Source organism: Pollicipes pollicipes, unplaced genomic scaffold (assembly GCF_011947565.3).
Source record: "Pollicipes pollicipes isolate AB1234 unplaced genomic scaffold, Ppol_2.1 Scaffold_38;HRSCAF=43_pilon_pilon_pilon, whole genome shotgun sequence".
Taxonomy (NCBI): Eukaryota; Metazoa; Arthropoda; class Thecostraca; order Pollicipedomorpha; family Pollicipedidae; genus Pollicipes; species Pollicipes pollicipes.
In genome coordinates, this window is record NW_023596399.1 from 33953 (window position 1) to 57469 (window position 23517).

At 58.4% G+C, this 23517-nt stretch overlaps 1 protein-coding gene across 1 annotated transcript in view; it reads right to left on the minus strand.

Annotated features, from left to right (window-relative positions):
* Window positions 1-847: 847 nt before the first annotated feature.
* The window catches only part of LOC119093039 (uncharacterized), a 30590-nt gene continuing 7920 nt past the window's right edge, over window positions 848-23517 (minus strand). Inside the window, exons 8-33 of the mRNA XM_037215932.1 lie at window positions 23340-23478; window positions 19315-19459; window positions 18767-18891; window positions 18183-18368; window positions 17556-17834; window positions 16164-16281; window positions 14831-15003; window positions 14040-14178; window positions 13725-13846; window positions 13323-13474; window positions 12595-12967; window positions 11573-11739; window positions 10935-11085; window positions 10508-10649; window positions 9989-10110; window positions 9249-9372; window positions 8583-8716; window positions 6690-6862; window positions 5805-5971; window positions 4994-5224; window positions 4352-4502; window positions 3684-3966; window positions 2758-3053; window positions 1694-1829; window positions 1059-1176; window positions 848-1010 (exon numbers count right to left, since the gene is read on the minus strand). Of these exons, the coding sequence (XP_037071827.1) occupies window positions 848-1010; window positions 1059-1176; window positions 1694-1829; window positions 2758-3053; window positions 3684-3966; window positions 4352-4502; window positions 4994-5224; window positions 5805-5971; window positions 6690-6862; window positions 8583-8716; window positions 9249-9372; window positions 9989-10110; window positions 10508-10649; window positions 10935-11085; window positions 11573-11739; window positions 12595-12967; window positions 13323-13474; window positions 13725-13846; window positions 14040-14178; window positions 14831-15003; window positions 16164-16281; window positions 17556-17834; window positions 18183-18368; window positions 18767-18891; window positions 19315-19459; window positions 23340-23478 (4509 nt within the window). The remainder of the gene's footprint in view (window positions 1011-1058; window positions 1177-1693; window positions 1830-2757; window positions 3054-3683; window positions 3967-4351; window positions 4503-4993; window positions 5225-5804; window positions 5972-6689; window positions 6863-8582; window positions 8717-9248; window positions 9373-9988; window positions 10111-10507; window positions 10650-10934; window positions 11086-11572; window positions 11740-12594; window positions 12968-13322; window positions 13475-13724; window positions 13847-14039; window positions 14179-14830; window positions 15004-16163; window positions 16282-17555; window positions 17835-18182; window positions 18369-18766; window positions 18892-19314; window positions 19460-23339; window positions 23479-23517) is intronic.

The following is a 23517-nucleotide window of genomic DNA, read 5'->3' on the forward strand; positions in this document are numbered from 1 at the left end:
TTCAAGTGCAATAGGGCCGGGTACCGGAATCCGCCGCAGGTGCGTCTCGTCACGCGCCACGGGGTTTGTTGATATGTATGTATGTATCTCTTGGTCTGGCGCGAAACACTTGCGGGATCGATTCAGAGGAAATCGCGCAAAAACTGCTGCACAGCATGAAACGCCGAGTAAACGCCACGATGTGTGTGCCTGTTCTGGCCTGACCTGGGGCGGTGGACCCAGTTCCCCTGGGGCACGCGAGATGTCCCGAGTCGTGGCCCCAGGTCAGGTCAGGGATGCGACGCCAGTCTCAAGGCAATGCTGTGGCGGTGGGAATGCGGGGCGTAACCTTTACCGTAACACTGATGTTTCCTTCAAACTATGCGTGCTGGTAAGCGGCCATCTTTTTTAGACCGCATGAGCCATGACGTGATCTTGGAGATTTTGGCCTCAAATCGGTGAGGGTAATTACAGGCCGTAGCTAAATTATCGCCTATCAGTCAGCATCATTGCTCAGTTCTGCTCTGCGCAGACCAAGTCACTGATTTAGGCGCCTTACGGATTCTTGTAGGAACATTAGCGTTGACGACAAATGCACATCATCACAAGGAAACAGTTCACACAGTTAACTCACTGCGCCCACTGCACTGGATGACACAGAACACCGCGCAAAATGAACGCATCTAACCTAGAAAAGCGGCACTGCGCAAGGATCACCTGTAGATCGAGCGCGCATGCGCGACCACCGCAGTCCCGATGATTTGATTTCGCCGCCGGAGTCGACACTGCACTCATGTTTTTACTGACTAGGCACGTGCCAATGGTTTGAACAGTCGCTCCGCGCGCCTCCGAGCCCCGTAAGTGGCGCTCAGGTGCTCGCGCGGGGCAGCGGCACTGGAAAATCAGGCTTCAGCGCGCGACCGAAGCGACTGTAGCCGCGGCCCAGGCCCAGCTCGTGCGCGCCGCAGCCGCGGCCGTAGCCCAGCTCCTGTGGACTGGCGTAGATGACGTCCCCGGCCGGCGGCGGCGCGCTGACCGGACGGAGCTGGGCCGCCCAGCGGCTGCGCTTCAGCCGGTACAGGCCCAGCCCGCCCAGCACGAGGCCCAGCTGGGCCAGCGCCACCGTGATCGCCACAGCCACCACTGTCGAGCGCGGCGTACAGATGGCGTCCTGTGGCGGCGGAAGGCGGGGATCGGCTGGAACAGAGGTACGGCAGCGTCAGACGACGGCGAACGGGCCTCTGGTGATGGCGGGAGCAGAAGTGGGGGAGTGGGGATACCGGGGGGCGCGGCACGGCTGGAACAGGGCACGACAGGTGTAGATGCTCAGATGGGAGCAATGCTGGAAAGAGACTGGCTGTCAAAGCATGAATACAAACAAAGGGGTCATGCGCTGAGCTATGGAATGGGTGTGTCGGTGGCTGTGCGAAAGGAAAAAAAATGAACTAAAGTCTAGATATCGTGTTTTTTCTTCTCTTCGGCGTGAGGCGTGATGTGTCGTCCGAAGACCGCTTAGCTGTGCGGAGCCGCGTGCTGATGAATAAAAATCACTAAAATATAAATCACCATGAATAAAGTCTTCATGCCCTTACGTGATGCAAAACACGATTCATTAAACTGATTGACGTCAGTATTGAGCATTGGCACCCTTGCATAAATTATATCTGCATCGATGAAAGACATCGCAGCAGGATAAAGGTGGATGCCGCCTCACCTTCTGTCTGATAGGCATGACGACTCTGCCAGTTGTGCCCGAACACGACGTCGTACTTCTGCGGCTCCACCGCCTCCTCTTCTTCCTCCATCATCAGCCGCACCTTCTCAGACGAGATATCCGGTCCCACCAGCAGCTGGAGGCACGCGTGACGCCGGTCACGGTCAGGTGACGCACCCGAGGTGCGATTAGGAGCGGGAAGTGGTGGCCGGACAGCCACTGACGGTGCGATCAGGAGCGGGAAGTAATGGCCGGACAACCACTGATGGTGCGATCAGGAGGGACAGCCACCGACGGTGCGATCAGGAGCGGGAAGTAATGGCCGGACAGCCACTGATGGTGCGATCAGGAGGGACAGCCACCGACGGTGCGATCAGGAGCGGGAAGTGATGGACAGACAGCCACTGATGGTGCCATCAGGAGGGACAGCCAATGACGGTGCGATCAGGAGCGGGAAGTAAGGACCGGACAGCCACTGATGGTGCGATGAGGAGCGTGAAGTGATGACCGGACAGACACCGATGGTGCGATCAGGAGCGGGAAGTAATGGCCGGACAGCCACTGATGGTGCGATCAGGAGGGACAGCCACCGACGGTGCGATCAGGAGCGGGAAGTGATGACCAGACAGCCACTGATGGTGCCATCAGGAGGGACAGCCAATGACGGTGCGATCACTGATGGCTCGTTGAGGAACGGGACGTGTTGATCAAACAGACATTAATGGTGCGAGAGGAGCGGGAAGTGATGACCGGGCGGCCGCTGATGGCGCGTTGAGTAGCGGGACGTATTGATCAGACACTGACGGTGCACTGACGAACGGCAAGTGATGATCAAACAGACACTGATGGTGTGTTGAGGAGCGGGAAGTGATGACCGGGCAGCCACTGGTCCCGGCCATGGGCGTCTGGTGATGAGCGGCGTTAGCTGATGTGTTTATGGATTACTGACGTCCTGATTTCAAGGGTTTGTTTCGCGTTTGCTGCAGCAATCGCTCCCAGCCGCTCCCTGAAATCAGGCGTTGTATGTAACAGGACAGACAGCGGAGTCCCCACCGCCTACTCACGGAGGTGGTGAGCGGCAAAGCCACAGGCAGCAGACTACCAGGCGTGGCGATCATGGCAGGGTGCGGCGCGGCCTCGACCGCCTCCTCCGAGGAAGGCTGGGGAGGTCGCCCACTCCCGGAGAGGACAGCGGCAACCCGCGGTGCCGCCGGCGCCTCGTCCTCCTCCAGCGGGTCCTCCGTGGGCGACTCCGGCCCGTCCTCCGGCGTCGCGCTCCTCTCGGAGGAAGAGGCGGTTGCCATCTCAGGCAGCGGCGTCACGGGGATGGGTGTGGAGGACGAGCTGGGCTCGGGGCGATCTGAGGAGGACATTCACGCCTAGTGATGGTGTCCGGGCAAGCGATGCAATCACAAGAGGGAAGTTCTCGATTATTAAGCCGACCACAAGATGGGCACTGTTCGTAGCCGTCCGGGTGACCGAGCTACATACGCGTGGTACACGGGTGCGACGCATGGAAATTGAAATGCGTTTCAGAGTCGATGCAGCGGCCCGCTTTCATCACGTCAACCAGCTCATCAGATAAACTCTCGCAGCTCATCAGATAGACCCTCGTAGCTCATCAGATAGACCGCCGCAGCTCATCAGATATACCCCCGCAGCTCATCAGATAGACCCTCGTAGCTCATCTGATGGACTCTGGCAGCTCATCAGATAGACCCTTGTAGCTCCTCAGATAGACCCTCGTAACTCATCAAATAGACCCTAGCAGCTCATCAAATAGACCATCGCAGCTCATCAGATAGACCCTCGTAGCTCACCAGATAGACCCTCGTAACTCATCAAATAGACCCTCGCAGCTCATCAGATGAACCGCTGCAGCTCATCACATAAACCTTTGGTGAGATTTCTAATCGCACAATCTTTTCGTACATGCACCCGTATAGCGCTCGCGAATAAGGCCGGTCAGCCGCCTGAGGCAAACACCCACCTGCGGTCGTCTGCTTAGTGGAGGGGCTAGCGGCGCTGGTCGGAACGCTGGTCGGCACGGTGGTCGGCACGGTGGTCGGCACGGTGGTCGGAGCCCTCAGCGTGACGCGGTTGTTGAGGCTGATCGGCAGATCGATAGGTACTTGAGCAGCAGCAATCGTCAGATCCATGGGTACCTCAGCGGTGGCGGCCGAGCTGGCGGGTTTCTCCGCGACGTCCTCCGCTCCGGTCTCGTTCAGCGAGCGGCGGCGACGGCCGTACGAGTTGCCCGAGGGGCAGCGCGCCTGTAAACGCGCTGCTCTCAGCACGGCGCCTCCACTTACAGCGGGCTCCGAAATGAGGACACTTTGGTGGGGATTTCAAACCTGTTCTGGACCGTTTCCAAGCATTTATCCAAGCTGAGTGACCGGAGAGTTCCCGGCTGCCTATTGCGATTGCGCGCTGCAAAATGATTTCCCCAATCAAATCCCTTATGTGACGGTTGGGGAAGCTGAGTAAAGCCCCAATTTCCAAAAGTGGTTGTCAATATGCAGTTGCTCGATCGACGAAATCTTGGAAAACCTCAACCATTCCCAGAGCCGGTTGAGGACAACTGATATTTCTCAAGCTTTTCCCAAACTTTCCCAACCTTTCCCCAAACAAATTGCTGTCTGACGAACTGTCCCCTACCGGCGGACACTCGTCCTGGCAGAACTGCACGGTGGCGAAGAAGTTGACCCGCGCCGTGCTGGGGAAGCGGAACGCCTTGAAGTTAGCCATCAGGTTCTTGGACTCCCTGTCGATCTCCAGGGCCGGGAAGATGCTCGCATCCCGAGGACATCTGAGGTCATCGATGCAGATAGCACGTTAGTTGTGCGTTTCATTACAGCAAGAACGCAAAAACCAATCTCAAACAACAAGAGCATTGCTTGATTTCCGGCTAATTTAGTTACGAGGTCGTCGAAATGGATAAATGCATCATTGTGCACTAAAATCTGAAATGCACCAAAAAAGGGAAAAAGACACTAAAAGGGCATTAGAGATAGACTTCTCAAAAAGCACACGTAATGCTGGTTGCCTTCCACTGAATAATTGTCCTGCGCCGAGATTAAAGCGGTCCATCGAATTCGAGGCGGCTCGGCCGAGCAATAGCACAAAACACCGCAACAGCGCACAAACATGCGCTGAACCCAAACCAGCTGAGAGCTAACTATAAGTGGCTCCGCCGAGCAATAACACAAACACCGCAACAGCGCACAAACATCTGCTGAACCCAAACCAGCTGAGAGCTAATCAGACGTCGGGCGCTGCTCAGTGGCGGCTGCCCCTCACCCCTGGTCGTCGATGAGCGCGAGCAGCTCTCCGTTGTCGGTGCGCGCCTCGACGCCCTTGCCGAGGATACCGAAGGCGCTGCCCGGGTCGGCGACGATCATGAAGGTCAGCTCCTCACCCAGGCTGACCTCGCTCGTGTCGCGACCCTGGCGTCCGACGATTCGGAGACTAACACTAGGGGTCGGCGCAGTGTTCGTAACCACCGAAGTACCCACGGGCCGAAAGGGCGCGCTGAAACGGAACAAGGTGGGGATGAGAGGGTAAGCGGTGGTGTCGGCGGGATGGTGATGCGAACCCAGAATAGACAGCGCCGGTGAACTCTAAACATGCTGTGGCTGATCATAAAGGTAATGATTGACTCCAGTAAAATCACGAGATTCATGTGGATGTTGCGATTTACCATGTAGTGGCTAAGTACTAGGATGACCCTCTTATAGATGTTGATGTTCCCTGCTTGTCAATTCACCCCACTGCTCCAAGAATAGTCAATGTACTCTGTTTGCGTAAGCTTGCACTTTCACACCGCGCCAGACACCAAATAATTGCTGCAAAACATCCACACTCCCGTCCGGCAGCCGTCGCAGTCCCGTGACTGTGGACCGAGCGTCACGACGTGACGCCCGGCGTCGGGCCGAGCGTCGTGACGTGACGCTTGGCGCCGGACGCAGCGTCGTGACGTGACGCCCGGCGTCTGACCCAGCGTCGTAACGTGACGCCCGGCGTCGGGCCCAGCGCCGTGACGTGACGCCCGGCGTCGGGCCGAGCGTCGAGACGTGATGCCGGGCGTCGGGCCGAGCGGGCCGTGACTCACTTGACGTCGACGCCGCCGCCTTCAGTGAAGCGGTTGCCGGTGGGCGCGAGAGTCACCGTCTGGTCGTTGGCGTCGAACGTGCACTCAACCCGCACGGTCTTGTCCGACTCCTGCATGATGGTCGGGTGCTGCTGGATCACCACGTGGTTCACGTACCGGCCGCGACCCTGCGGCGGCGTGGCACAGGCAAGAGGTCAGCGGCGAACGGGGGGAGTGTGCGCGTGCTGGCCCGTCGGTGGCGTTGGGGACACGACCGAGGTAACTGCAGCAATGAAGGAGAAATCAGGCAGAAGAGGCGGCCAAAAAGGGACGCCATTCTATGGTGTCAACTTAGCTAGTTATTAGGTGTCAAGGGCGCGTCAACTGCAATGGTAATTTGTCTGATGTTAAAAAGATGTCAAAAAGTTGCACATGGTGTCACAAAGACCACATTGGCTTATACTCTTCGTTGCTAGAACATACCATTCCATTTCCACGCTTGCATTATCTGAAAGAGTGCTTTATTTGATCAGGCACCAAATCTGACATGCACGGAATATGCGCTGAACAGGAGGAAAATGAAAGGAATTTCAAGTCCGCAGAGATGGCAGGCACGTTTTACGTTACAAGCGTTTCGTCTTGGCGAGCAATCCCGTTTCGAATCATTTCGAGTGGTATAACGCGGTCCTACAACAATGCGATTCTGGCATTGACGAGCTAATCTCAACACCCTTGGCAACACCAAGGTGAAAAAAGCACGCATGGGGGAGAGAACTGCAAAACACAGCCTTTTTTACTATCCCTTCGGCATCCGCACAAGTCTCCGCAGGGCTCATCAAAGATGAGGCTCTCAGCAACAGCACACTAGCAAGCTACACCCCGCTGTCGCGTGCGGACGCCACCGACCTCCTCAACGGTGCCACAGCGGCTGCCCAACGGGATGGAGAGCAGCACAGTCTGTCGGCCGTTGCCCATGTCGAAGCAGGCCTGCGCGTTGCCCGTGGCGTACACTCGGCCTTCGAAACGGCTCCCGAAGCTGAAGGTGACTTGCATGTCGTTCTTGCTGCACTCCACCTGAACTGTGGTGCGGGAGAGGTGTCGGTGGTGAGGCTAGGGCGACAGCGAGCGCCGCTGTTGAAGACGGCCGGCGCTTGAGGATGTGTGGGCAGCTCGCTCATCATTGGTCCTAGATGACGTCGGGTTTGTCGGCGATTGGTGATACGCCATCAGAGAATGCGAGCAGCTGTGGGGTGACCTATCGCGGATCAGATGCTGATACTACCACCATTACTTACTGAGACACTGCAGAGGTAAAGGAGTATGTATCTATGGGCGGGTATAGAGGGCACGCGATGCAGAGAACTACACATTACACAACCGACACCGCTATTAATAGTCCGCTTTCGACCGACAGACAAACTGAGCAGGCACTGAAAGTCGTTACGCCAAGTCCACGACATGCCACAGAAGGCAGAGGCTCCGAGCATGCTGAGAAGTCGGGAGGGAGGTAGAGGGAGAGAGAGACGGAGTACATCATGCCGTCTAGCGACCGCCGACTGCCAGCCGTCCATCGCCTCCTCCCGACCAGTCAAGCGGCATAAGAGGCGCTACCTTTCTGCGACGAGAGGGTTTTCTCCGAAGAGGGACATCCAAGTCTCTACTGTGAAAGAGGTTAGAGCTGATACGTTGTCAACCAGATAGGAAGTGTGGTGCCATCTCGCACAAAGATGTGAGAAATTTCTGTCTGTGATAAACAGTATACTTAATTGCCCAGCATGAAATGCTTCAGGACGTTGTGTAAAGTTTACTTTCGTGCATCTTACAATGCTTACAATTCGGTTTTTTGTGGAAGTTGATCGATATTATTAGCACAGCAAAGAAACTGAACATCTGGGTTTAGTGCATTGCAAATGACGCTGTAGAATTAGAGCATATTTTAGTACGCCTCCTTTGGCCCACTGTGCGTGTGCCGCGTGCCTTGCTGTCCTGGTGGGACGTCCTCCACGATGTCAGCACTGTACTCCGTCTCTCTCTGATCCGGGTGTGGTCCGGTTTTCGTCAGGCCCGGCTTGGGAGTCTCTGCCTGCTGGAGCTGGTCAGACTCGATAGTCTCTGCCTGCTCCGGTCTGTCGGTTCCGGAAGCCTCTTCTTGCTCCAGCCTGCCGGGTTCGGGAGCCTCTCCCAGTCCCAGAAAGCCGGGTTGGGGAGCCTCTCCCAGCCCCAGCAAGACGGGTCTGGGAGCCTCTCCCAGCCCCAGCAAGCCGGGTTGGGGAGCCTCTCCCAGCCCCAGCCTGCCGGGTTCGGGAGCCTCTCCCAGTCCCAGAAAGCCGGGTTGGGGAGCCTCTCCCAGCCCCAGCCTGCCGGGTTCGGGAGCCTCTCCCAGCCCCAGCAAGCCGGGTTCGGGAGCCTCTCCCAACCCCAGAAAGCCGGGTTGGGGAGCCTCTCCCAGCCCCAGCAAGCCGGGTTGGGGAGTCTCTCCCAGCCCCAGCAAGCCGGGTTGGGGAGTCTCTCCCAGCCCCAGAAAGCCGGGTTGGGGAGCCCCTCCCAGCCCCAGCAAGCCGGGTTGGGGAGTCTCTCCCAACCCCAGCAAGCCGGGTTCGGGAGCCTCCCCCAGCCCCAGCAAGCCGGGTTGGGGAGTCTCTCCCAGCCCCAGAAAGCCGGGTTCGGGAGCCTCTCCCAGCCCCAGCAAGCCGGGTTCGAGAGACTCTTCCTGCTCCAGCCTGCCGGGTTTGGAAGTCTCTCTCCGACGGCCGGAGGCAGTGCCGGTGTCTCGGATGCGACCGGTCAGCAGGGCTTTACCGGTGCGGCAGACGCTCCGCTCGCTGAACACGCTCTCCACGTCGGCCACGAGCGCCCGCTCGCCCAGACTGCCCGTGTCGTCACTGCTGAGCGTGCACTCCCTCCGCCGGTCGTTGTAGTTGTAGCTGCGGCACCTGAGGTCGGGGAGAGCGTGAGAGGCTGGGCTCAGACCCGCGGCGGCAGAGGACACAGAGCAGAGAAGGTGAGGAGAGGCACATGGTGTAGGGAATCTCCGGCGGTAACCGAGAACACCCATTTCGGTTGTGGGCCCATAGTGCTGACGTTAAAAAAAATTGGGCGAGCTAGGTGCAGACAGCTTAACCTGAGACCTTGGGAGGCATCGCGCATTTGAAAACACTGTTACAGCTGAGGTGAATATGGCTCTGACAACGATGTTCGGAGGCGAGTACGTGGCCTCCAATGGCAAATTTGGCCTCGTGAAACGCAGACCTCTTTCGTTCTCTGTCCACTACTCTCACCTAACACCTCAATGAACAGCTCACATCACAGTTCGCACCTTCAACTTACCTTACCACCGTGGCCTTGGGACAATTGGCCCTCCAGTGCGTACCTCGTGCCACGTGGCCCCCTAACGCGCTGCGTACATGGTGATGGTCGCGCGACCAACACGCTACGCTGCGGTCTTTCGGACTGCCGTCTGCTTACTTGAAGTCGAGCTCCACGTCACAGCTGCGCATACACTCGGCTTTGTTGGCGACCCGCGCGATCATGCGGTCCACGAAGGGCAGGAACCGGCTCTCAACATCCCGGTACTCGCAGTTGGGCGGGTCTGGAACGGAGAGCCGCCACTGTACAGGACCGCCATCCGCCGCCAGACGGCGAGGCGCGTCGCGCTCACCGGGAGGTCATCGGAGGGAACACACGGCTGTGCCCTGCAGCCAGGCGGGCGGCGCAGCAGCCACCTACGGACTCGGCTACCCAAGCCCGGTGACCTCGGTTATTCAATGCCAGCACTGGTCAGCAGTGGTCGCCATCGCAGCGATGAAGGAGCGCCCGGGCACGACCGCCGACGATCAGCACCGCCCGGGCACGACCGCCGACGATCAGCACCGCCTGGGCACGACCGCTGACGATCAGCACCGCCCGGGCACGACCGCTAACGATCAACACCGCCCGGGCACGACCGCCGACGATCAGCACCGCCTGGGCACGACCGCCGACGATCAGCACCGCCCGGGCACGACCGCCGACGATCAGCACCGCCCGGGCACGACCGCCGACGATCAGCACCGCCCGGGCACGACCGCCGACGATCAGCACCGCTTGGGCACGACCGCCGACGATCAGCACCGCCTGGGCACGACCACCGACGATCAGCACCGCCTGGGCACGACCGCACACGATCAGCACCGCCTGGAGCGTGAATGGAGCGCGCGGCAGCTTACCGGGTGCACACTGGTTCTCCAGGTATTCGACGTCGGCGTCGTACACAAACTCGGAGGGCTGGGTGCGGCGGGTCTGGGTTGACAGGGCGCACGTTTGCTCGCGGAAATTGTACTCAGCCGATCTGAAACGCGACAGGTCAGCAGGCGCTCGGGCGGCCGCTCAGGCTTCAACTTCTGTCACCGCTCTTTCACCGCGCGTGCGAAAACTGAGTGCGTTCGGCAATAGAAATCGCTACCTATCTTAATGCTTGGATCATGCGCTAGGGTCACCTAGTGGCTCTTAGAGGCATGGACGGCATGCCTGGGCTGAACGGGGGGAGGGGGGCATAGGGCGCTCGCAAAGGCGCTCAATGCCTTGCCTTCCTACATCCAGACTTAGCTAACCAGACAACACCCCATTACGGACACTGTTGAAGGCTTGCTTACACAAAGGTGTGACGCCAGCAAAGTGTCATCAGGCAGTTCCATACATCGAGAAGTTCCGATGACATCAGCTCCCGTGTATGTTGAAATACTGACCGGCACGGCATGCGAATGTTCTGCAGGCAGAGCGTCTCGCACATCTCCTTGTTCCTGACGCGAGGGATCACCAGATCGTCGTGACCTTCGATCACGTAGTTCGGCACGCGCTCGAAGGTCCAGCCCTTGCCGCAGGTGCGCTCTGTGGGAACGCCGACCTTGAGTGCGGATGACCGACACATGCTAAGTGCTTCCAGCGTCTCCAGCTTAAGACCAAGGCATATCGTCCTGTCTTGATGCAGGCTTGCACGAAGCCTGCCAAGCTCCAGCACAGTTCCCAGCGTGGGCACGTCGCCACCCCCGGGTGGAACTCATCTGAAACAAATATTTACAAAGCCGGCGTCCTACGAGCGACTGTTTGCAAAACCCACTGTCAAGACAGCCCCCCCCCCCTCCCCCCTCCCCCCCCCACACACACTTGGCTCACCTTCGATGCAGACTTTCTCGAAGTAGGACATGCCGTCGGCGACGCTGAGCGTGCCGCCATCTTGGCCGGCCGAGGTCTCCAGGCCGTAGCAGCGCTCGCCCTGCTCGCCGTACTCCAGACTGATGCCCAGGCAGCGACGATTCCGCTCGCACTGAGGGGAGCGCCGGCCGTCGCCGTCAGCACGCTGCGCACCTCCCAAGACCGCCAGAGTATCGACAAACTGCGGCCAGTCGGCCGATCGGCCCGGGGGATCACCCGCGGGCATCCAATGTCCAGCTCTGCGGACAGTGCTGCAGACTGCAGTGCAGCAGCTGACGAAGCTGCCTTCCCTTACTCAGGGTCTCATGGCACTACGTGTTTTCCGTCGGACTGTAGCTCATGCAAGTCTACGGGAAGCAGCATGATAATCTCGGTTATCTTACGGAACGCGGGATTGAAGCAACCATTGCTTTAGAAAACAGGATGCTCTAATTGGTGACGTATGCAACTCATTACCGCACTCACTGCACACTCCACATCAGCGGCCTGGCAAGCCCAACGCTTCAGTCGGTCAACACCCTGGGTTACCGTCCTCCCGCGCCCAGCGCTTCAGTCGGTCAACACCCTGGGTCACCGTCGTCCCGTGCAGTGCTCCTCACCTGTAGCAGGCAGGGCACGGTGACGCCGCGGCCGCGGCCGCGTGCCTCGATCTCGAAGCGGCGAGCCGGCCGGTACTCGACGTTGAGCACCTTCTCGTAGGTGGGAGTGACGCGGCAGCGCTGGATGTCGGGCGACCGGCGGCCGCCGGTGTCCACCTCGTTGCCGCCTGTTGTGGTTGAGTCGTCGTCTTACATAAGGGTGACGGCCCGAGGGAATGTTAGTCGGCAGTGGCGCGGCTCTGGCGGTCTAGGCGGTCAAGCCAGGTCCCACGGCACAAGCGGGTAGAGTGAGGCTAAGGATTTGCTCGTGCAGATGGCTGGTTCGCCCGTTTTCTCCAGACGTGCCCGACACGGCAGAACCACGACCGGAATGTCGGCGTAACCACGACTCTCACAGGTGAGCCTCTCCTGCCATCCGCCACCTCTCGCGTCCAGCCCCGCTGAGGCAGTCGAATGTCACTGCCAAGCCAATGCACACACAACGCACCCGCCACCTGGCGGACGCTCACAGCATCACAAGCAGGGTTCGATATCGCAAATACAACCGTATGGGGAACTGGCATGAGTGTGGCTTAATCGTATGTATATTCTTGATGATGTGAAAGCCCTTAGTGTATTGACTTGCCTGCTGTCTACTGCCAATTCTCGGGCATTAGCCTCCCGTTTGCAGCTGTAAGTGAAGTGCAGCGGATAATATTGCCAAGTGCTCCGAGTACCTTACACAATAACTTGTACATTTCGGTGTATCCACCTCACTGATATGGCCGTGTGGACAACATCATGTCCAATCGGATCATGGGTGCTGCCCCAGGCACTCAGGCTCATGCGTGAGTTTTAGATTTCCCTGAACTATACTGCCGCAAACGTCAAGAGTCGATGGGGCCACTGACCTGCAAACTTACTGGTGTCTTGGAAACCAGTAGCGCAAGAGGACCTTTAGACTAACAAAGACAATGCTCATAAGCAAACGCTATCATTATTGACAGCTGTGTGCTTAGCTTCCCTGTGACCTGCCTTCATACCTGGATCGGGGCGGCCACCCGAGCCCGGCCTCCCGCCACTGTCGGGCCTTCCGCCGCTGCCGGGCCTTCCCCCGCTGCCGGGCCTTCCCCCGCTGCCGGGTCTTCCCCCGCCGCCAGGACGTCCCCCGCTGTCGGGTCTTCCTCCAGTGCCGGGTCTTCCTCCGCTGTCGGGCCGTCCCCCGCTGCCGGGTCTTCCCCCAGTGCCGGGTCTTCCCCCGCTGTCGGGCCGTCCTCCGCCGTCCGGCCTTCCGGACGCCCGGTCTTGGCAGATGCGCTCGGCGTACAGGGCGCCATCCAGGAACTGCACGCCGCTGCGATCCAGGTCGTTGGCACGCACCCCAGACAGCAAGCACGAGGCTTGCCGGTCCCGGCCCTGCAGATAACGCCGCGCGTGAGGCCGGTCACAGGTCGTCGCGAATGACCTCCGCTCGGGTAGTGGCGTGCCGTTTGGACGACAGTGGCATGTTAACTACAATGCACATCACTTACAGCCAATGTGGAAGTGTTCAGAGGTATGGTGCTTGTTTGGACAGTGAGCAGTGCATCGCAGTTAGGAGCTTGTACGGAATATAAATCTACATTCATTTTCGCTAGGCCTCGCCGGATGTAACCAGGCAGTCTTAATATGAGCTAATAAATCAGAGGTACCAAGCTGGTAAGACGGATCCCTGGTCCTGGCAGAGCCATGAAAGAATAAAGAGCGTCCCAGCGCACGTGCCATCACTGACCGTGGCGAGGAAGGAGTAGGAGGCGCAGTTGAAGTCGCGCTCGCGGTCGCAGGCCTCGCGGCATCGCGAGTCGCTGAACTCGGACACCGCCTTGTGCGTGTACACCAGGAACACGTCGCGGTCCTCGTTCCGGTACGAGCACTCTCGGAACTCTGCAAGCGATGGCGAGAGGCGTCAGGTTGATGCGGTCCAAGCCGCATGAAGGAGACACCGGTGCTGCCGGCGGCCGTCCTACCGCCCACATCGAAAGTTCGTCTGACTGGAACTCGCATCGCTCGTCTGGAGCAATACACCCCTGCGCCCCACACACGGCGTTACACAGACATGCGCGTTGTTCTGTGCCCTGTTTGGCATCGCAGCTCTGGTGGTGAGCACATGGCACGCCCGTGCCGTGTTGCTCACCCCTGGCGCACTGGTTCTCGAAGTAGTCCCTGCCGTTGGTGCGCCTCAGCGCTCGGGGAGCGCTCTGTCTGTTCTCGCGACTTAGCAGGCACAGCCGTTCTCTGTAGTCGTACGTGACGGATCTGGCAGGCAGGGCAGCGCGTCAGTACACAGCACCACATCACGCACAGCTTGTACCTCGAGGTTTACATGTGCGTCGAGGCGCACCACCTGTGTTTCAGAATTACGTTACGCGTATGTCAAAACAATGCGTGACAATGTTGGGAGCACAGTAGGACACGTTGGTGCGTGTCGGCAAAAAGTAACTGCACTGACCTGCAGTCAAATCTGGTCTCCTGCAGACACTCGTCCTGGCACTCGAGCTTGGTGACGTCACGGACTAGCCTGTCCTCCCGCACGGACAGCTCGGCGTTCACCAGTCGCTCAAATGTGTACAGTTTGCCGCACCCTCGACCTGTCGGCAAATTTGGAGACCGCTGCTGACAGCTGCTCTGACGAGCGTGGCGGTTTGGACAGCGCTTATTACCGTTGGTTAGTTGCAGAGTGGATGCCAGTATCGCGAACGCTTCTCTGCAAGGGGTGAAGGTCGTGATTAATGCAGCGTTAGCGTCCACCCCTGCAGCCCATTCCCAATCGGTTAGAGCACCTGCCTCCTGACCTGTACGTGGCGGAGTGTGTGGGTTCGAGTTGCCGCGGTGCTGGCTATTTGCCGCAGGCTTCAATGGCCTGTGGCTTTGACCCTTCAAGCAATTAAAATGTTTTGACTATTTTGCTTTAGTGTATAATTTAGTTGCTCTGATGTCAGTGGCATGGAGCCACATCAAGTTCTTCTCGTCCGGATAATCTACACCCACTCCAGCTCCGTGGATAACGACGATTAAGGGCGCTGGACTCACACCAAAAAGTTCTGCATCGCGGTATTCTGGAAAATGCTCTGAAAAACATCAACTGACGTTGATGCCCAAACAGTGAACTCAGCCAGCAACCACAGCCGTGATCAAACACGCATAACCTTGCACTTTAACCAAGTGCATGGTCGAAAAACGCATCCACACCAGCAGGCGGCACTCGCCCCGAACGCGCCGCTGGGCGGTCGCCGTGCTCACTTCTGGGGCAGATCTTCTGCATGAAGCTGACGCCGGGCGTGTCGGTGAGGTCGCGGGGGTCGACCTCGATGTTCTCGCGCAGCTCGAGGGCCGAACAGCGGGCTTCGCGCGCCCGCCGGTCCCGCCCGCGGTGCTCCAGGTTGAAGGCCGAGCAGCGTCGAGACCGGGTGCACCTGAGGTCACCACGAGGGGTGTTACGGCCGGGTGCACCTGAGGTCACCGCGAGGGGGTGTCACGGCTGGGTGCACCTGAGGTCACCGCGAGGGGGCGTTATGGTCGGGTGCACCTGAGGTCACCGCGAGGGGGCGTTATGGTCGTGTGCACCTGAGGTCACCGCGAGAGGGCGTTATGGTCGTGTGCACCTGAGGTCACCGCGAGGGGGCGTTATGGTCGTGTGCACCTGAGGTCACCGCGAGGGGGCGTTATGGTCGGGTGCACCTGAGGTCACCGCGAGGGGGCGTTATGGTCGTGTGCACCTGAGGTCACCGCGAGGGGGCGTTATGGTCGTGTGCACCTGAGGTCACCGCGAGGGGGCGTTATGGTCGGGTGCACCTGAGGTCACCGCGAGGGGGTGTCACGGCTGGGTGCACCTGAGGTCACCGCGAGGGGGCGTTATGGTCGGGTGCACCTGAGGTCACCGCGAGGGGGCGTTATGGTCGTGTGCACCTGAGGTCACCGCGAGGGGGCGTTATGGTCGGGTGCACCTGAGGTCACCGCGAGGGGGTGTCACGGCTGGGTGCACCTGAGGTCACCGCGAGGGGGCGTTATGGTCGGGTGCACCTGAGGTCACCGCGAGGGGGCGTTATGGTCGTGTGCACCTGAGGTCACCGCGAGGGGGCGTTATGGTCGTGTGCACCTGAGGTCACCGCGAGGGGGCGTTATGGTCGGGTGCACCTGAGGTCAACGCGAGGGGGCGTTATGGCCGGGTACATTGAAGGTCGAGGGGAGGGGGTGAAATGCAGCTCTGAGCGTGGCGCGTGAAGGCCAAGATAACGGGGATGTATTGGGATGAAAATGTGATTTTAGGCTGACGGAAGCAGACGACAACGTGCTTAATGTTCTTTAACAGGGGAACATTAAGCTCGCGGCATTAAGTTGGTGGCCTAGGAGCCCCTGGCATGTAATGTGGCACTGAAGTGTGTTACAAAGCGTTGTCCCCTCTCCCAAAAAACTAAACAGATGGAATACACTACTATGGATTTAGTAAGTAATGACAGCGGCTTATGCTTGGCGAAGTGGCGACTTAGAAAGTAGATGTACCCGTCGAAGCCATAACACGAAACACGTGGATAGTACCTGAATTGCCGTTAGTGCCAAGCCATGTTGTACTCACTCCCTGGTGCATTCGGCCATGATGCCGGGGTTGTCGAAGTCCGAGACGAGCTCTGAGCCCCGGATTTGTCGCATCTCCACGCCCGTAATGAGCTCGTACTGGTCACAGTCGATCCCGCCTGTCCCACGGAGGCACCAGAGTCATTCACTGCGAAGGACTATGATGGCGTTTCGGCCACAGCACCACACCATAGTGTGTGTTGACAAGGTTTTCATGCAATTGGCTGACTGGAGCGGTCAGAACACGATATACATAACAGGAAAGGGAATCAGCTGATCATATGCATTCTACGGCTAATCATGAGTATCATTATTTAAGTTGACACCGGTTTGACGGTGCCTGATCTGTGTGCATGAAACCTTCGTGTCACATCTATGCTGTTTGAAAACACACTTGCATCACAAAACGGAATCGGAAAAAGATGGATGAGCATCGAAAAGAGGCGAGTTGCATAGCTGTATACACGAGTAGCGGTAATATCCAGCGATGTGCAACAAAGCCTGCCCAGATATGTCAGCCAGATGTGATCTAAACAGACCGGCTCACAACGGTCAAGTAAGGAGTGTTGGAGGAGGGGCGCAAGGCGCCTGCCGATGCTGATCCGATGTTAAAGACACCAAGGGAAATAAGACAGAAATGATCGCGCAGTGGCGGGGGAGATTTGCAATTAGACTAAGCGCTGTGGAAGAGGAAGGACGGATGCCTGAAAAAAACATCAGTCATATGGTAGTAAAAGGTATGGAGAAACCACAAAAAATATGGAGTAATCGAGCAAGACTTAATCTCTATAAAAATATGAAGATTAAGTACAGGACATAAGAAATAGGTTGAAAGGGTAATACCACCACCCAAAAATGGTTATAGGATGCTACAAAGTAACGATTATTGAGCTGTAGCCGGCCGTTCACCACAACTAGTACAAATACGTCAAGAGCAATTCTCAAGCAGATCCTTTCAGCCAAAGCATAGCCAACGGCCTTCAGCAAGATGCATCGGCCTGAAGAAAGCACTGATGGCTTACTCTGTGGCTGTTTCCGCCCTCCATCGGCTTACTCCGATTCTGGTCGCGACTTAGAGCGGGCTTAATCCACTCGGCGCTGGTGTCGTTGCCGGTCGGAGACAGCTCGGGGAACGGCTGCACGCCCGCCACCTGGCGAGTCCGAGCGACCGTCTCGGCAGCCGGGGGCGGGCCCGGCTGGGGCGGAGCCGACGGGGCGACTGGCCAGCGCCAGCCCGTAACTGGCGGAGGCGCCGGCGGGCCGCGGCGGACGGGAGGGAACAAAAGCGACGGGGTGGGAGCGCGGCGGGTGGGCCCGGCGCTGTTTAACACATACAGGGTCCGGCGCCGGCGAAACGGGGCCCGTCCGCCTGCAGGGAGCGCCATGTTCGCACCTCCCGGCCGCCCGCTGTCTGGTCGTCCGCCGTCCGGCCGCCCACCATCTGGTCGCCCACCGCCGGGTCTACCGCCGTCAGGTCTGCCGCCATCAGGTCTGCCGCCATCAGGCCTGCCGCCATCAGGTCTGCCGCCATCAGGCCTGCCGCCATCAGGCCTGCCGCCATCAGGCCTGCCGCCATCAGGTCTGCCGCCGCCGCCAGGACGACGACCCACGCAGTCCCGCTGGTAGAAGTCCGTCCCGGCGCGTGACAGATAGGCCTTCTCACCGGCCGAGACTGAAACAGAATCATCCCGCTGTTGTTACCGACAGAGCAAGTATCGGCGACTTGACCGGCACCGAACCGACCATGAATAGGATAGTGAGCTTTAATAAATCTAATAGAGTGGCTTTTAATGACTAATCAACGATCTCGAGGTCTGAGGGTAGTGCTATTTACACGAAGAGCCTTAGCACGCCTGTATCTCCCGCCCAGTAGACGCCGTTCACTTCTCAGCTCCGTCGCATTCGTCCAGCAGATGCCACCCGAACTCAAATTCATGCTCCCAGCTCCGTCGCATTCGTCCAGCAGACGCCACCCGAACTCAAGTTCATGCTCCCAGCTCCGGAAATTTGTAGCACTCACTCTCATCGTCTCCGCTCAGCAGACACTGTCCGGCCGTGGTGTACAGAGCGAACGAGCGGCACACGAACTGGCGGTTGTTCGTGCAGAGCCGCTCGCAGTCCGTGATGCGGTCCACGCGCGGGATCGTCAGGTCGATGTAGCGCGGGTACTTGTCCGTGGTCGGCACGTAGTCGCAGCGCGTGTCCGCTGCGGGTGCGACGCTCGGGTTAGCGGGCGTGGCGTCTCGCGCTGGACTTGTAGTGAAGTTCTGCATGAGTGGTGGACAGCAATAGTAACAGACAGCAGACGTCCGTGTTTCGTGAAGGAAACATAGCTAGCTGTCCAAGACGATAAATACCATACTGCACCATCTATCATGATCATCCCATCTCCACCCCACACACCCCACACCCTCTCCCTCTCTCTCCCTCTCTCCTTCTTTCTTTCTTTCGCGCTCCCTCACCAAGTCGATTTTGTTTTACTTCGCTCTTAAACCTTCGACCCTCTCCCCAAGTGTGCCCCCTGCACGAGCTTCATTGCACCTTCGCCAGTCCCCAGGCCTCAGTCTCACGCCTAAGCCCCACGCGCCGCGTCCCGGTCCTCACCGCCCAGACACTGGTTCTCTAGGTACTCGACGCCTCGGCCGGCTTCCACGTAGTCGTCCGGGAACTGGCGCCGGCTGGCCCTGCTCAGGCGGCACTCCAGCGTCTCTGCGTCGAAGGTGGCAGACCTGGCCGAGTCGTGGCGGTGCGTCACGCCTGGTGCCGCGACACGGCGCGCTCCAGCGGGAGCGACGGGGAGGGTGTGACGCAGCGAGCACATAGGTGCGGACGTCTCTAACTAGGGTACAGAACGCGGGCCGGAGGGAGCGGTGTTGCGAAACCGCCGCTGCCCAACGGCCACTGAGCAGGCTGTGGGGTTTAATGGCGTAACAAATACTAGCGTGAAAATATTCAGACTCAATTACAGCCTCAGCGACCATCTGTTCACAAAACTGAGGTTGGCTGATGGAAAGGCTTTATTCAGACACAACACATACCTGTTAGTGCCCAAGCGGCTTATGTTGTGCATGTCGCAGCTATACACACGTGATCTCTGCGTTGTGGATGCGTGGCTGGCCCTGCCGCGAACGGTGGCCGGCGGGGGTGCCTACCTGCAGTTGTCAGCCAAGCAGGCGTTCTGGCAGTCCTTGCGGTTAGGTACCGCCCTCAGCACACGGTCGTCGTGGTCTCTCAGCTGCATGCCTGGCACACGCTCGAATGCCCAGGTTCGGCCGCGGCAGCTGGTGGCGGCGGGCCCTGCGGGTAGCCTCCTCCCGTTACGACAGCTGGTGGCGGCGGGCCCTGCTGGTGGCCTCCTCCCGTTACGACAGCTGGTGGCGGCGGGCCCTGAGGGTAGCCTCCTCCGTTACGACAGCTGGTGGCGACGGACCCTGCGAGCAGCCTCCGCACGCTACGAATCCTGCGGGCAGCCTCCTCCCTTTACGGACCCTGCGGGGAGCCTTCTCCAGTTACAGATCCTGCGGAGAGCTTCCTCCAGTTACAGATCCTGCGGGGAGCTTCCTTCCGTCGCGGGCACTGCCCTTCTCCCGTTACGGACGGCGCCTGGGGATGCTGTGGGCACCGGTTTCGCAGTTGTTCGCGTTGGTTGCAGAGTGGGAACTGAAAAAGGGTCTTCGAGAGAGAGACCTGACAGTCCCACAAAAGCGGCCAAAACTGAGAGCGTCCAGCCGGGTCGCAGCTGTGACCTCACGGCCCCGCGGTCAGATGTGACGATGTCGACGAGACTGTGCTGTATGACGTACGGTCCTTCAGAAGAGGCGCCACCACAAGCAAAGCACCAGGTACCGATCGCGGCCTGTTTAGGGCACATAAGGGCAAGTGGTGCAGGCATGTTCGGAATGGCAGAGTCTGCAGACAACTTTGGGTGTCGTTCACGCGTATGTTAACACGAGAGGGTGTTTCAGAAGAATCAGGTTGAATCGATGCCACGTGCTCGTATTTCGTCCTCCATGCTGGAGCGCCAGCGATGTTTTATTTAGTAGGTCATGTGTGAACATCTCTTTTGGGCGGTAAACCTTCAGTCGGCAAATCAGGCCATTCAAATGACCTAGTTTTCAGACAAAGGCGTTTCCAGCCTCCAGATAAAAGCAAGCATTTCATTTCCGGACGACAACGCATAACGTAAGATGTCAATAAGATGTCAATAAAAAACTTGGGTATTTTCAGCGTATAACATTGTACGTCACGTCTCTGCCCGCATGACATAGGAAACAAGACCTGAACACGCCTCTGATTTCTCTGAGCTGGTTACGGAACGCACCCATCGTTATAAATCAATGAATTGATGGGCACCATTTTGGCTGCCCAATCACCGTGATCGTGTTGCGGCTCGAAATGCAGTTAGGTAACGGGGGGCGAGGTCGTGTCGAAGCGTATTTGGTTAGTGCCTGAAAGTAGGTCACCGACCGTGAACCGGACTGGTGTAAGTGGTGGGAGCGGGGGGGGGGGGGGTTGATTGATCATGCATACTGCCAGTCATCGAAAGAACTATGTTTTATGAGCGAGTTGTTTGACTGTTTTGAGTGATTGGGTAGAGCTTATTTGCATTTGTTTTACTCGAATATTGCACTGGTACCTACGGGTTAAGGGGGGCTGCGACGCTAACGAAAGTTGTTGATCTAACAAAAAAAATACTGCGAGCGAAATTTGCAGATTACCATCTCTTTACGTGAGCCAGACTGTTCTGCGAGTCATCAGTTAAGGTCAACCCCATTCCCCTGCACGAATTGTCTAATTTTGAAGCGACGATGAGGCTGCAATGCATTGTTGAGGACTCAGCCGACCGCTGATCACGAAAAACGGCCTCCCTCGTGCCTCGCGTGCGACAGCAGGCATTGCGTTCACGCCTGAGCCGTGCGCGTGCTCAAACGCTATCGGCCTCCTCCATGCATGAAAAACCGATCCGTGGCCATTCATTTTTGACCGTGATGCACGGCCTCGCCGAGCCCACGCTTCTCATCTGGGTCAGGTCACGAGATCAAGGGTGCAGAGGCGCACACGCAGCCGGCCGGTCAGCCACGGACCCGAGCCTGAGCAATGGCCAGAACCGTGACCTCTGCACGGGCTGTCGTAGATATCAAAGCTCTATTATGTTCTGTGTGGTGTGATTTAACTCGCGCCTACTTTGGGTCGGGTTCTGAATATGCACAATAGTTACATATTCAGACAATACGCCGTAATGATATCATCGCCGACTGGTAATGGTCGCGCTGTAAATGACAAGTAAGGCGACAGGCAGACCCAATCTCATGGCAGCGTTCCGGAATCCCACAGCTGTAACAATCATGTCGCACAAAACTTGTTTCGTACCTATGTCCCCTTGAGTTCCAAATAACCAAAGGGCAATGGCGGATTTTGCCCATGGCAAGACTTTAAAATTTCATATCATATGAAATGCTCGGCACCACAGCCACATTATACATTACTTAGATCACAAGTCCTGATCATGAAACAACGCCACTGTTGCGTCCTTTTGTCATGGAGCCGAAAGCCCCGGAAGCCCTCATCTTCTGCCCCGGTCCCGGTCCTGCCATCCTGGGCGGGCGGGCCGAGACGGAGGCTCCTCCTCCAGCCCGGGGCAATGACCGTCAGCGCCCGTCAGCCAGCCAATCCGCGCCTTTCAACCAGCTAATCCCGCACGTGCATAGAGGCGGGAATCTACCCGCCTCCAGCAGACACTGCCGGCTAGCACCGGCGGCTCGCCGCCCGGGACAGGTATGTCGCCACTTCCGGTCTGCCGCCGGCTCGCCTCTGCGCCCCGGGCCGATTTACATGGTTAATGACTGTGCGGCGCGCCACCTCGGCAATTATCGCCGGCTAACAGCCGGGCGTGCCCCGCCGTTCCCCGCCAGGGGGGGAGCGGGCGGCGTCCGCGCCCGCCGAGCCGTTCCAGAGCTGCATAATGGATGATATCGGATGGCGGATAATCAAATCAGGCGGGTGCGATTGAGTGTGCCATGTCTGGTGTGGGTAACGGGATCGTTACGCTCTAGGCGACGGCACGGATTTTCGGACGCGTGACGGGTCTGTGCGTGTTAACGGCGGTATTTCTCAGGGGAACGTGTTCGCTCAGTCATCACGCGAGGTATGAGGATGGAAAATGGACAACAGCAGACAGTTGCAGCGATGAATCAGACTGAGCAGCATTTATCAGAACCAGAGCCTGACTCAAACCCAAGAAATCAACGGGTATCTAAGAGGAGCCCGAAAACTCCAAATAACCCAATCAAACATCGGCCAATTAAGTCCAATTTGCATTAAAAACCGACCAGTCTTGCCACCATTATCAGACATAACGGCCCTGGCATAGGCAATTCTATTCGGTGAAATCCAGACAATACCGTAAAACCAGCCGGTGCGGTCAAACAACGCAATTCAGCTGAGCTGCTGCACTATTGTTCAGACCTCGCACGAAACAAAGCACGGCGGCGGCATCAGCTGCCGGTTGCGTCAGCTGCCGCCACAGCCCGCGACCCCGTGTCGGACCGAACCGTGGGCTTCGGCGTTCCTCGACCTTCCGGCCCGGCGCGGGCGGACAAAGCGCACTGCAGGGAGGGGCCGCCGCCCGCCACCGCCACCGCGCCGCCGACCGATTGGTTCCCAGCGTGACCGGCCGTCCGATCCGGTCGGTATCGTCTGACCGATCAACCGATGTCCGGACCGGCGGCCGTTGACCGCCGCCGTTCGCGCCGGCCACACCCCTGTCAGCGGCCGCGCCGCTCAGCTGCGCGTGCTGTTCGGACGGGTTTACGAGCGTCTGTGCAAACACGCACGTGTTTACTGGCAATGTAATGAGGGGGGGGGGGGGGGGCTGAGATTGTGATCTGTACGCTTTCGGTTGGAATGGTAAACCAGGCTCCTTTTGTTGCCTGGTCCAAATTGTTTAAAGGGTGGGCGTGGTCCACACGGTTTTTGCGAACCACCTAATAGTTACACGATGCGAATTTGCGACGTATGCGTGAACTATGGGTATTTATGTTCCCGACACTATCGAAAAAGGGACGACACATGCGGCAGGCAACCCCTTCAAAAAAACGGGGGTGCCTCGGCAGCCTCCCATAAGCTGAAGCATTGCACGTTGCGAGCGCCACAGCTCAGACATCCTACGCCGACTGACCCATGAGGCAGATTTTCTCGAAGTAGTTGAAGCCCTCCCTGGCCTGCAGGTCCTGCACCCGGCCTTGCGTGTTGCGGTCCAGCCGGTAGCAGCGCTGGCTGAAGTAGTCGATCACCAGCGCCGGACATTCGGTGCCCGTCTGCAACGGCCCACCTCAGGTTATCCAGCAGGAGCGGGC